This window comes from Pteropus vampyrus, unplaced genomic scaffold (genome assembly GCF_000151845.1).
Source record: "Pteropus vampyrus isolate Shadow unplaced genomic scaffold, Pvam_2.0 Scaffold81, whole genome shotgun sequence".
Taxonomy (NCBI): domain Eukaryota; kingdom Metazoa; phylum Chordata; class Mammalia; order Chiroptera; family Pteropodidae; genus Pteropus; species Pteropus vampyrus.
In genome coordinates, this window is record NW_011888862.1 from 3,130,945 (window position 1) to 3,145,540 (window position 14,596).

Consider the following 14,596-nt stretch of genomic DNA (forward strand, 5'->3'; position numbering starts at 1 on the left):
TACTTCATTTTTACTGCCGAACAGTATCCCATTATATGGCTATGTCACGTCTAGTGGCAACTTTTTAAAAAATCTAGATTCCAGAACCCTCCATTCTTTAAAGGATCTATGAGAACTGATGTCTCATGGCCCTTTTTGCTCATCTTTTCTAACCAGCACTGCTCAGGCATTCACGGAGCTGGTGCCTAACAGCCCTACGTAGAATGAAGGAATACATAGCTCATGATGTAGAACTAAATCTAAAGTCACATTTCGTATTCATTAACCTGAAGCCACAATTTAGGTTTTAAAAGAAAAAAGTTTTTTATTAAATTACAGGTCTTGTGACTTTGTAATTCAGTAGGTGTCTGACACTGTACCTCAGGATTGCTCTAGCTAGAGTTGTAGTTTCCACATTGTCATTTCTTAGGCATTCCTGAAAAAGTAAGCAACTATTTGGGGAAAATGATGCTATGGGTTCATGTGAAATGACAGCAGTACTTTAAACCCACTGTGTTTATTTGACCCACTACCATCCCTTTTATATTCATATTTTAAGTAACTTCACATCACTGAATTTTAGCTAACTGAGCTGAGTATTAGGACATGGGTAGACTTTGGGAACGTGTGGCGGGTGGATGTCCATATTGCTCAGCATTCTCCCCCTCTTGGGTCCCCAAATCGACTGACATACATTTCACCCAGGCCCAGCACCTAGCAGTCCTGAGAGACCAGTGTTTCTCATGAGCAAGGAAACCAGAAACTGGACCCAATGGACCTACCTGATGGGATCGTGTACACCTGTATAGTTATCCAATGCTCATTTCATGGGCTTTGATTTTCCCGCCTCAAAGGTAATGACTGATGTTAAATCAGAGTGATGCAAAGCAGTGGGGCCGAATTGACATCTGGGGACACCCACAGTAGTCTCGGAGCCAATGCTCCTCAAGTGTCCTGGCCTAGTTCTCAGTCTCATCGTGGACTAGGGTGACACCCCTCTCCTCCCATTACTGGTTCAGACACTGGGAATTCTGTGGTTAACCCAAAGGCGTATCTCTTTGTACACTGCTCCCTTCAGAAAAGGTAAGGGTGAGAAAAAGGGGAGGAGGGAGAAGAGAGAGGCGAAAGATGGGGTGGAATGGAGAGGAGGAGAGAAAAAAAGATGATTCAAAAATTTTTAAAGGGCCAATTCCACCCACGCCCCTGTGAACAAATTAATGCATCAAGCAAAACATAAAATATCACCAATCTGAAAGAATCATTACAAATAATATTAACGATAACAGTTGACTTGCTATTAGAATTCACCCCAAGGCTGTATTTACCTGGACTGCTCAAGGGGCTAGCCCTGTCCCCCAGGGTTGGCACGGGATGGTACTGGTGGTTCTTTGAGCCTGGGTACATCCAGTGGTACCTGCCAATTTCCATTTCAGCTCTGCTGTTCACTGCCAATTTCAGGTGGCAAAGAGTCAGTGTCTCTTTCTCCAGCAAAGAATTTATATCAGCATTTTTAGTTACTCTTACCATATAGTTAAAGGCAAGGGGGAGTTTTAAAATATGTGATTGAAATGCAATCATTCAGTACCATCTTATCAACTCAGCATGATAAATTGAAACTGTCGGAGTCTCTTCCATTTTCGAATATAAGTTTACAAAAATCACCAAAATTGTCTTTTCTTTCCTTATTTTATCCACCTCCCCCACCCGTTACCCCTTAGAATGCTCATTTTGGGCAGACACTATTCATAGCAAAAATCTGGCTTCTTGCGATAATATTGTTCTGCTTATTTCTCTTTCGGACCCACAGAGAGCCATAATTATTGCAGCTGCACAAGCAAAGGTGACTACAGGCTCACTCTCCATAACAGTACCCAGTTCCACCCTTGAAAATCTGGCAAAGAACCCTATGGTCTGCTGACTCTTGGATGAAACTCCTGTCTTCCCACTGACATCTGCAGTATTCTTTGTCACCTTATTTTAAACTTGGTACTTCAGTCTAGAATGTTCTGGATGAAATCCTGATCCAATGATCATCTAGTGTTTTATAGACCAAGGGCTGCTTGCCTTGGGTTCCAACCACTGCTTACTCACATATAAGGTGACAAGTGGCCTCCTGGGGACTCATATAGCTGGTAATATGACTACATTTCCTACTTAGGGGATCGGAGAGAAGAAAACATCTACTAATTCGCCTGACACAGAGAGGCCGCTGGTAACCATTAGCTGAATTACAATCTTGAAATCCCTAAGAGACCATAAGATGACTATGCCAGCTTATATCTGAGAATCGCATAAAATCTCAGAAGGAGTGATATCCTCTGGGGTGCCGCAAATATTTCAGGATAAAAAAAGTGATTCTAGCATTGACATAGGTAATAATCCCATCAGATGATCAGGTTACAACGCTCCACTTGGCACTCACGTCGCTGAGGATAAAGACTGAGAAAACTGCCACATTGCGAGGCAACAGAGCAAATGCCCTGACCAGGTCCGCTTAAAACCTCACTAAGCCTTTTCAAAATCCCCACCACCACTCTCCATGGTCTCTGAAAACTCTCAAGGTATTTCCAATTAGGAAGTGGAAACATACTTTTCTAGGTGGTGCTTTAGAGAAAATTTTGTTGGCTTCAAGTTAAAGTCAAATGTCTTTTGAAGACATTTAAAGACTTTTAAAGACATCTGAAAAGAACAAAAAAGCTAGGACAATCAGAAGGGCACAATGAACCTATTTTCGCTGCCGCTGTTTTTGCTGTCGATGACGATAGCGATAAGTTAGAGTGCTTAAGATATGCTATCATCATGCAAAGCACACCTCACATCCATTACCTTGTTTGTCACAACCACCCTATGAAATAGGTACCGTTATTATTCCATCTTTACAAACGAAGAAACTGAGGGCAATGAGAAGGTAGGTCACTTGCCCACGATCGTGCAGCCAGGGTAGAGGATCTTGCGTATAAACACGGGCATTTTGACTCTATGTGGCACATTTTTGAAACCACCATGTTATCCTACTGAGGCTGGTGCATTTGCTGCCATTTTTGCTGAAGCAGTGGTTAGCTCAACAAGAATTTTTCTGAAGTCCATTTGCAGGTGGGTTGTGCTTCTATGCCTCCTAGAGAAACGTTTCTGGTCCCAAGCTATTGACATTATTTCGAGGCTCTTAAAACTTAACTCTTAGCCTTCCCTGAATTTAGATTTTTGCTTTGCTGTTCAGGAGATTCTCTCTCAGTCATGGGTTGTGCTACATTTTCTGAAAGCAAAGAAAACCCAGTGGGGCTGGTGGAAAGAGCCAGAAGAAGGTCAGGTTGCCTCATGGTATATATGTTCTGATTTCCTCTTGGTAAAGTGGCTGTGAGCCTTCCATATCAACTTCGGGCAACAGGAGTCCATGTAGCTCGATCACTTCTGTTCTGAAAAATTTCATCCTCAGATCACTTTTGATCTGAAAAATTAAAAAAATTTCTCCATGCCCAACACATAATAGGTGCCCAATAAATGTCTGCTAAATAAATATTTGGTTGAATGTAAAGAAGTACCTTGGGACCCTGTGGACCAAAAAATGAACCCCTAGTTGACCCAGCACACTGACCTTACTCAGGCCAGGCTGTGCAATTTGGGGAATCTCAGCGTAGGATACATTTACTCTCTGTCCTCGTCTCATGGGGATGGGGAAGTCTCCAGACATTTGGGAAATCAGGCACAGGCTGCTAGGCAATGGCAATGAAAAGCATGGACTGTATTTTCTGAGAACAACATGGCAGCCATGCCTGAGATGCTTAATTTGCATAAAAATACCCAGCAGATGTGGGGATGGGATCGGCAAGTGGGTAGAGGTTTTCCAGTGCATCTGAGAAGGCCTTTTTACAACAGTAAATCTTTAGATAGGAAAGAAAAGAAAATCACGTCTATTTTATGTTTTTGAGCCAAACTTAAATGAAGACATTAACTATAAATTATTTATAAAATTTCAAAGAACGCAGTATACAGGGTCCCAACACTTAGAAGGGAGTCATGTGCTTGCCTCAGCTTGAATGCTATATTAATAATATGTCAGTTCTGGGCAACTGGCAAGAAATGGGAAAATGTGCATACCTAGGAAGATCCTGCCTTATAGAAGGAAGACAAATGTTCCTCTCAGAGGGTAGAAGAGAGCGAAGGGCAGGAGGCCAATCTATATTCTTGAAGAAGCGCAAAAGACTATGATATCTGAGATAATATTTATGGTTGGGGCTGAGGTGAGTGGTGATGGCTGATGTCCATAGACACAACTGTGGTTAGTCATCCCTAAAGGTGGGTATGAAACAAACGATGGGAAATTGAGGAAAGGAAAACAAGACAATGTCGTGAATACTTTTTTCCCCATTTACTTAGATAATGTGATTTAGTGACAAGGCTGAATAACTGAACCGCAGACTGCTCAACTTTCTAGCATCTAGGAAATTATCACTGGAAGCGACTCAGTGATGAAGACCGATGTCCTGGAAAGACCACATTCACTGGGCAAGGTCTTTGAAAGCTCTATCGTTCTTCATCTTTAGCTACTATTTAAAATATGAAAGGAAAGCTATAACGACACTATAGAATATAGCAGAGGTCAGCAACAATGGCCACCTGTTTTTGTAAATAAAGTTTTATTGGAACACAGCCATGCTCATTTGTTTATATACTATCTATGGCTATTTCATGCTACAGTGGTAGATTTGAGTAGTTAAACAGAGACCGGGAGGCTCACAAAGCCTAAAAGATTTACATTCTGGCCCTTTACAGATGAAGTGTGTTGATCTTTGATTCGAATATAGCAAGTAAAGCTGGAATATATAAAGAAGTTAATGCAATTAATGAAATCAACCTATAAAATAGGAAACTGTTTTCTCTTATTACATGTTCTCTGAAGAGAAATATCATTGGGCTGGCTAAGGGTCAAAATTCTCTCTGGCATTGTCGTCTGCTGTTTAATCTGCCACCAGTCAGCAAAATCATGGTTAAAATCAAGATCATACTACAAATAATGGTCCCTAAAATGATTTAGCACCCTTTTACTCCTATGACGTGAGCTGAGAGGACAGAAGGATAACAGCTCAAAAGAGAACATTATTAAATGAATAAATAAATGAATGAACAGCCAGGTACATTTGTGAGCTGGGACTGTAGCCTCCTGCTCTTCACAGCCAGTGTGCGTCACCTTCTTCCTCTGTCCCACAGCCATCCCTATTCCTGGCCAACCATCTCGACATGGATGTACATCTGGTCCCCCAGAAAAAAGAGAGAGTGTCTTTGGAATAATTCAATTCATCACCAGTCCCAGTGAGGGGAAATTTACGTCATGGGGACAACTGGCTATTTTGCATGCTCTCAGATACATCGAAGCTAATAAATCATGTGGTTAAGATTATTTACTCTATATTGACCTCTACTTCCAAATAACAGAGAAATACGATTTTTAACATTGTAATCTGAATTCAAGATTTCAACTCAATTTCAAGGAAGGCAGATCTAAATTTCAAGAACTGGGTCAGAATTCTTTGTCTAATGAAATAGCAAGACCAAGTCTTGAAAAGTATGCTAATGGAAACAATAATATAAAAGTAGGAGATGTACCAAATGGCTCGTTCAGATCCTCTCCACACTTAAGTTTTCCAAAAAAATAAATAAAAGCAAGCTATATCATACCTACCACATATGTCCAGCACCATCTGGCCAGCCATTCTTTTCTCTACAGCCTAATCCCCAGACACCCTCTCTTCAAACGTCCTCCTTTGCAGATTCTTATAGGGAAAAACTGCATCTAAAACATTTTTTGTACCATATTCATATAATCAAGTTAGAGAACGTCAATAAAAATCTCAAAATCAAATAATTCATAGATCACCAGGAACAGTGTAACATGTTAAAAGTGTCGCTCTGGGTTTTTAACATACAGGTCATAGATCCTAGAGGAGTGCTTTTCTTCCTAAATGAAAAAGAAGAGAGGGTTTGCTAAAACAAACAAATAAACAAACAAAAAATCCCTAACCACATAAGAAATTATGTCTAATTAATTAAAAAGATTTCAATGGATGTGTTAATTTTTTTTATCAAGTCAACAATTTCAATTCATTTCTTATTTTGACTATGTCTTGTAATTTATTTTAAACTATATTTGCGATTTACTACATTTTTCTTCTTATGTGGTTAGGGACTTAATTCGATGCCTGGAATTTTAGAATTTATTTCAGCAATGATTCATAGGAACTGAACTAGCCTGACTATTTGCTTCAGTAGATTTGAATTTCTGACATATAATAAAAATAATTTTCATCACAGATATTTAGTTGTTTTTTTTTTTCATGCAACAGAGCAGTTGATTCGATTGTTTTTCTACCCCGTGATTCAGCACTCCCAGCAATTCCAGATGCACTGGTTTTCACAAATGAATTGACATCAAGTAATACTCCACAGAAATAAATAGAAACTAACTCTCCATTCTTTATTATTGAGTCTCATGATCTATTTCCTTTGATTCTGTCTTACTCATTTCCTTCACTTACTCCACTTCAATGAATCTGCTTACTCGATCCTCACACTTTGATTTAATTTAATGCTTCCAATTTAAAAACGGTCATTTGTAATAATTTGGCATTTCTTATACCCATCCGAGAAAACCTGATTGCTTTCCTTAAAAATTCCTGAATAACTACTAAATACTTCTTGTGAATTTTGATCATCCAGTAGTTTTCTGTGACAAAAGCTATGAGACTGTTTCAAAAACACATTCGCTTTCTTTTTTCTTAAGGGCTTATTTTTATTTAAAATAGGAACAAAGTCATTCAGATTTCATTTAAAGAAACATCTCTCTTTGTCTTGCCCAAACTCTCAGGAAGAGTGACACCAACTAGAAAAGTTGAAGGTCAGTTTATAAAGTTAAATTTAATTTATTTCTTAATGACATTGTGGTAATTATCCAAAGCTACTAATTCAGAAGCTACCGGGCACCAGCCATTGGGCAGTAATAGCCCAGATTAAGAGGCAGATATCGTCCCTAGTGCTAACTATTGAGAGCAAAAGAAGGAACAGGGGGGGAAAAATATATGTGCATAAAAAACTATGGGAAGCGACAAAATAGATAGGATTAAATTTGGTAAATTAAATCCCTTGCTAAAAGTCTTTACAAAAATAAAAATAAAAGAACAGACCCACCAGCTCAAGAACTAGATAATGCATTCCCTGTGTCAAATTTTTAAATGATCATTTCAATGAAGTAAACATTTATTTTGTATTGAAACTGAGATCTGAAGGAATCTTGGAGTGACAAGCATGCAGAAACATGCGATTATCATTTTATGCCTATGCGTGGGACTTGAATGACAACGGGTGAGCAAACTGAGAACACTACAAAGGTGACACTTGTGTGAGTTTTCACTTGTGCAGTTATGAACTTGCTCTGTCTACGGAAGAGTAGCTGAGATACCACCCTTTGGGTAGGTCACAGAGCAATCACTACCCCAGTCAATGCAGCAAAAAGGCACTCGCAGGCCCATATTCTCACTCAAGCTCGTAACTTGGCATTTTTGAATTCCTTACGAAATAGTTAGTTTTTATGAATTTTGGTAATTTTTAAAGTTCTTCCGGGGATTATCTTTTGCTTCTAACTCTGTCTCTAAAACCATACATAGCTAATGAGTTTTCATACACAGATGTTCAAGTGATGTAGTGGCGGCCTGTGGATTTGGTATTAAATAATATTCATTAACATAAAATAATAGCGGTCCATAAGATTAAATGATGACGAGATATACAAGTGTGTAGTAAGGATTTTACATTGGCTTTATGCCTTTTGCTTGCTTTTGGAGACAAAAAAGAAACGTATGTTTTTACAGAGACCAAAATGGTGTCATCTGACATTGGCAAACACCGCATTAATAAAAAGAGTGTGTTAAACAAAGTCATCTATTTTAAGGAAAAAAAAAAAAAACTGCTGTCAACTTGGATAGCCTTCCTTACAATGCCATTAAACAATTACACCCACAAACTTCATCTCTGATCATCATGAAGCTTTAAACTTTCATTTCTGTTCCTCAGCTTCACAAACATTCTCTTATTGTTATTTGCTCATTCGTGTAAATTTAAAACAGACATACAAGAAAAGGCACCATTTTTTTTTTTGGCCGTTGTTTGTTTTTTTTTTTTTGGTGGGGGGCAGTAGGTTTGTTACAAGATTGAACTAAACTATCAGTTTTAAAATTAAAGTGCTCTGTACTTAATGCCACTAGATTACACACTTAAAAATGGTTAAAATGGCAAAGTTTTTGTTACATAGATATTCATACTTTAAAAAATAATTAATTTAAAAAATGGAGTTGCTCTCTTTAGGATACGATATTATTAAAGTATTGTGCACAGAAGAAATTCCATGTAAAAACAAGCAGCTTCTATCCCAGTGTGCTGTTAAATTGAAAACATGAAATTGCCTTTTTTTTATCGTGTAAAATGGTTGACTATCAGTAGTTTTTCAGTTTAACCAACATATTCATAATTAAAATGTAGTTGTACTTCCACCCTGGAGAACTACTATTGTTTAGTGACTGTCAGTGGACACCAGGGCTGTGAGAAATAACCTCAGCATGACGGCTTTTGATATTAGAGGCACTGCAGTTACAGAAGATGTCCCTTGCCTTTCTGACAGTCTACAACTTTTAGGTGAGGGAGAGAATTTACCGTGCAGTGAAATGCCATTAACCTAACAGCATAAATTTTAGTTTCTATTTTCTGCTATTTTCTTACCACAAAACGCTTCTTTCTCAAAAACAAACAAAACGAAACATTCTGTATGTCAACATTGTGATATGTTTTGAGATTCCCTTTAAGGAACAGGACTTTTATCAATTTTCCTCCCCTAAATCTCCAATCATAAATAGAAGACCCCCCCCACCCCGTCCCTGCTTCTATCAGCACTAGGTGACAGAGCTGATGTCCCTTCTCTCAAGCTCCAACTTAAATACTTATTACATGTCATAGTCAGGGCCAGATACACAGAAATTGCAAGTCTATTTAATAAGAAGATGAGAGAATGTCCAAATCGCCACAGCATTAGCAGAAGCAAAGCATAATCATCACTATGTGTGCCTCTCCTTGGCATGAGCAGAAAACAAAGCATCCCATGTCCCTGGAATATAACATACAGAACTTAAGTCATGACATTCTATTAAAAAAAAGAGACAGTTTCCCCAATCCAGGTACTAAGATGACAAACTGCAGACACCCTTCCGTGAAATACCACGTTCGGTAGGAAGATTTGGAACAGGAATGGATTGCAGAGAGGCTGCTCTATTAATTTAACATCAGCCCACAGAAAAAAGCCACCCTGAAAGCAAGACTGTGCCATAGGGATTACTTCTGAGCTATTTTACAAGAGACACAAAACCGGGCTACCCCTTTTTAAGCACCCCCAGTGAAAAGCTTTAAACAGGCTATTGTCAGAGCGCTGGGTACCTTTTCTCTCTTGGCTTTGTTCAGTATTTTCCTCGGCTGCAGTTTCCATGGCTGGCTTCATACCATCCACCAAAAATGCTTTTCCCCGCTCCCCCAGCACACACTTTTTCCCCTCCTCTTCCTTTTCTTCGGACTCCCCTCCGTCTCTTATTTACACTTGCGTGATTGAGAGGTTCTGTTCTTCACTACAGTAGATTACAGTGCCTTCCAAGATGCAAAAGTCTCGTCAGCGTCAATTTCCCTCTGCCTACTGGTCCATAAAGACAGCTGCCAAGGAGCAGGCAGCCATACGTCACGGAGGATCCCAGTTATAAAACAGCCATTCTGTGCCCGATTGTGCCTCGAGTGTCAATGCGGCTCCGAGGGGACAAGGACTCGCTCCCCACTGGGCCCCTTCCTCCCTGCTCTCCAACACACGCTCCGGCGCCCTTCTTTCTCCTTGCCAACTGCACCCAATGAATGCTAATTAATTCTCCCAGGAAAGAAGAGATTCGTGACATCAGAGAAGGGGATGTGGAGAAGAAAGAGCCCCCTCCCACCACGTGACTCAGCTGGTCAGCCAGGATGTATGTTCTCTCGGGGGAATGTGTGTCTTTCATAAGCAAACTCTTTCCTGTGGGACTCCTTTATGGGGCATCACAGTGTGATTTATTTCATTTACCCCCGACCCTGGCGGAATATAGTTGAAGGACTTGCCCACGGTCTCTGTTTTATTTGCTTGCTTTCATCTTTGTCTTTCACAAATCTCTAAATAGATTGATTGACCTAAACATATATATGAGACAGGGAGATACGTAAAGTGGGAAGAAAACCCAAACATGGGTGTAACAATAACAGTTTAGCAATTTACTATTAGAACTTGTTTCCTGATCTCTAGCTAACATATGTGATAGAAAGAGAAACTTCAGCTCAAGCCTAATTCTTAAAGGGACACCTGTCCTTATTTAAAAATAATCATAGTATGCTACAAGTATATCTAGCTGATATTTTGATGGCTTCTTGGAATGAAAATCAAAATAGAGTGGTTTTTCCTATTAAACATGGTTATTTCTATATGAAACTTTGTTCATTAGAACCCCACAAAGTCAAAGGGTATTTTCAAGAGCATTCAAAATGTTCAGCATAAAGGCTACTGTACTAGTAATAATTCTGATTGCTTTCACAAGCATCCTTGCAGACCCACCAGACACCAGTGTTCTCGACCCACTCAAGCATATAAGCCTTTATCATGGCGAGCCACTTGTTTCTAAGCATCACTAATTTCCGTAGCATGTTTTAAGCATTTGTTTGACCCACTTACTTTCACTGTCCCTATCAAAAAAATGTATAGAAGCTCAAGTCAAATACAGGGATGACTATTAATAACCGCAGGGCAAAGGGTTCCGTGACTGAGAACAGAGTCTGCTAATTGGTTGCGTTGAGCACCCGTCTTAGAAGCCAACATAAACCACCCTCTTCTAAAATATCTCTCCCAAGTTTTGAGGATTTCTTGTTCAATGCTTTAAAAAATGTATAAGCTGAATTGAAATCTTCTAACAACTTGATCTTTTAACACATTAGCTTTAGATAACCCCAAAGCCTTCTACATTCAATACCTAAGGCCCTGTTAAACCAGAAAAGATTTTGAAAACCAGTTTAGCTTGTTTCAACATTTTCTTTTAACTTTACATCTCATTTTCCCTTTAACCATCATACCAGAAGACCAAGCCCACAATCAACTATTGCCTTAAATTATGGCCCCAGCCAATTTTATTGTCTCATGGCAAGGGGATTAAGAAGCATGGCAGTCTAAAATTTCAGACTTTCAAAAACAGATTCATTTGCGATGAACTAGCTCCACAGGAAAACCTGATGATGTATCCAAACAGGATTGTCGTAAACATTTTTGCGAAGACTACTTAGGTGCATTCAGAAAGAGAGATGGCAATTGTTGCTCTGCGACAGGTTTGTTCTCCCTTGCAGTTCAAGTAAGAATTAATACCAAAACAATTCAATTCAGCACAAAAAGGGACAATTGTGATTGGCTATATTATTAGTTTTCATTTTAAGAACATCTAGCGAAATCATTCACTTATAGAACGTACAGGATAGAATACTTTTCTGGTTATGATTTAAGAATATTACTTTTAAATATTGGTAAGAGTGGGAAGGTAGAATATGGAAGACACGCCGAAACAAAGGGTGATTCTGGTTCTGTATCACAGTCATGGAAATCAAAACCATGACACAGAATAGTCATAAAGTCTACAGTTGACACCTTGATATACTTTCACCCTGAAAAACTCCATATAAATGAACAATGCATCATTTTTGCCTCATTCGTATCTTTCTCATTTTCTTTTCATTAGGCTGATAATGTATGACAATTCTAAAAATTACTATGTAACTTTATAAACAGCCTCAAAACCTCACTGATGTTGATGATAAACCATATGAATCACAAAAAAGCATAAGAGAAAGATTGTTAATAGCACGAAAGAAGAGTAGATATTTATAACATTTCTCAGGTATGCATCCATTTTTGGCCACAAAAACTGGATACATAGAACGAGTAGGATGAGAAATGTGTTGCAGAGCCGAAAACAATTCCTTGACCCCATGTGTTAAGGCAGTCTGACTGAAGGTAAGATACTTCTGCAAGCCAAAGTAAGAATAGCAAATATTGATGCAAAATAGATGTATTAGATTGAACCATACAAAATTGCTAATATTGACTAAGAAGAACAGTAGTTTCATATGGTTCGACTTATGTATTTGCACATCTTCTAAAGAATTCCAGCCAGTTCAGTAAACATGCATAGAATAATATTCTAAGTACTAATATCTACAAGAAATGCAGCCATAGACAAGACATGGTACCTGTCTGTCTCAATGTCACCCACAGACTAAGGAAGCACCAAGAAGCCTCGTAAGCCAGGGCGATCCTACTTGCCACAAGCACTATAGTATCACAACAAAGGAGATGAGAAGAAAGGGAAGAGAATTTGGGAAAAGCTTTGCAGAGTTGAGTTGGCTACTGCAGTTGGTTAGAAACTTGCCGGGCAGGAAAAGGGAGAGAAGGGAAAGAGTGTTCCAGGAAAAACTGAAAAGCATACAAAAAGAAAAAAAAAGGGTATTGTTAAAGTGCTGGGGAGATGATTCTTCTGACAGAGGGTCCAGAGCATAGGGTGTATGTGTGGTGGGCTGGTGGGTGGTGGGAGGGAAACGAAGGGAGATGGCTGACACAGTAAGTTGGGAACCAAACATCTTGCTAATCCTGGAGGCAACAGGTAGAGATAGAAGGCTTGAAAGCAAACCTGATCTGTGCTTTGCAAAGGTCATTCTATTGGTAATGTGAAAGACAGCAGGGCCGGGCCAGAGTAGAGGAGTCTCCTGAAATAGTACAAGCAAGAGACACTGAGGGCCTGAATTATAGCGTGAGGAGGAAGTGAGGACCCAGATGACATCTGACTGGATGTGTTTGCATGGGGTGGCAGGAGGGATGAGAAGGGCGTGAAGGAGTTTCTAGCTTGGGTGAGTGTGGAGATGATCACGCTGTGAACCAAAATGGGGATCCAAAGAGGAGGAAGAAGTTCGGTAGAGAAGATGAGCATGTGTGGTTTCTGGTGCCCTGGGACACCCTCTAGGAGCTGTGCAGGAGGCATTCAGGAATATGGCTCCAGAGGAGAGGGGCTGCCTGGAGATGAGGATCTGGGAATCTTTGGTGCAGAGGTAGCCTTGGGAGTACAGGAAGTCCAGCTCTGCTCAAAAGCCACCTTCCCAGAGGAACCTCTCTGACTTTCTTGACTAAAATTGTAGCCCTGACATGCCCAGTCCCCTTTCCTAGGTGTGATTTTCATTATTGCTTTAACCATAACCCAACACTGATCTCTCTATTCACTTATTTATTGTCTCTTTCTCTCCCAAGAATATAAGTCCCTTAAGGGCCAAAATTTTTGTCTGTTTTGCCTCTGCTGTATTACCATATCCTAGAACAGTCCCCGGCACATAGTAGGTCCTCAACAAATATATTTTAAACGAATGGTTAACAAATGACCAGAGAGAGATACAAACTACAAATATACTAAGATTAGAATTTAAGGAACATTGACTTTTAAATACAAAGGTAAAGGAAAACCTTTAAAGAGAGGGTAAAAAAAAAAAAAGACTAAAAAAGAAGAATTAGAAAATCAAGGGAACAAGGCCAAAGCGAGATTATAGAATTAGAAAAGGTTCCATGAAGGGCATAAAGTTAACAGTGTCAGATAGCATCAAATGCTATGGAAGAAGCAACAAAGATGAGGACTGACCAGCAGAAAGTACCTTTTACCACCAAAGAGTCATTAGAATTTCCTTAAGAGTTCTGCTTGCATGATGAGGACAGAAACAAGACTCATTGCTCTCAAAATAAGAGGCTCCTGTGGTCCAACTGAAATGTTAATCTCACATATAGGGCTTTGTGCCTGTGCCTGTACATCTTGGTCCAGTTTCCAACTTGTAAAGATAATTTTGATTTTTCTTCTATGATCTATTCTATTAGTGATATTACCAGATTTATTTTGTCTCTACCAATTCTGCTTACCAATTTCACTATTTCACTCTGTGTGTGTGTGTGTGTGGTGGAGTGGTCCCCATACCACCAAGGAATTCTACAATACCAGCTGGGTGTCCTACAACTTAACTTAGTTCTGACACTATCTACCTGGAGACAGCATCAGATCCCACAGGTGAAGGGCTCAGTCCCACATGACTGCCTCCTCCCTCTTCAGAGACCAGTCACAAGTCCAGGTTTTCATGTGAGCTTCTAACCTACAGGGTAGATCGGAGGTCTCAATAACTCCCCTCTTGGGTTTACTTTGCTAGAGCAGCTCACAGAACTCAGAGAAACATTTACTTATTAGATTACTCATTTATTAAAAAGGATATTAAGAGATGTGAATCAACAGCCAGATGAAGGGGAAAGAGTGCACATCTTCTATACCCTCTCAAGTATGCAACTTTCCCTAAGTCTCCACGTGTTCACCAAGCTGAAAGCTCTCCAAATCCCTATTCTTTTAGGTTTTTATGGAGGCTTCATTACCTAAGTATGGGTTGATTAAATCTTTGGCCACTGGTGAATGAGCTCAATCTCCAGCCTCTCTCTCCTCCCTGCAGATGGGTGGGGTGA

At 39.6% G+C, this 14,596-nt stretch overlaps 1 protein-coding gene across 5 annotated transcripts in view; it reads right to left on the bottom strand.

The window, feature by feature from the left end:
* The window catches only part of GPM6B (glycoprotein M6B), a 152,586-nt gene that overhangs the window by 30,793 nt on the left and 107,197 nt on the right, over nucleotides 1–14,596 (bottom strand). The window contains exons 1-2 of one of the 5 annotated variants that reach the window (XM_011362937.2): nucleotides 9,451–9,895; nucleotides 1,305–1,424 (exon numbers count right to left, since the gene is read on the bottom strand). The exons of 1 other annotated variant lie outside the window; for it this stretch is intronic. In XM_011362937.2, the coding sequence (XP_011361239.1) occupies nucleotides 1,305–1,424; nucleotides 9,451–9,511 (181 nt within the window). In that variant the 5' untranslated portion in view covers nucleotides 9,512–9,895. Of the gene's footprint in view, nucleotides 1–1,304; nucleotides 1,425–9,450; nucleotides 9,896–14,596 lie in introns of those variants that run through there. 3 more of the 5 variants (XM_011362938.2, XM_011362939.2, XM_011362941.2) reach the window with 3 other exon arrangements.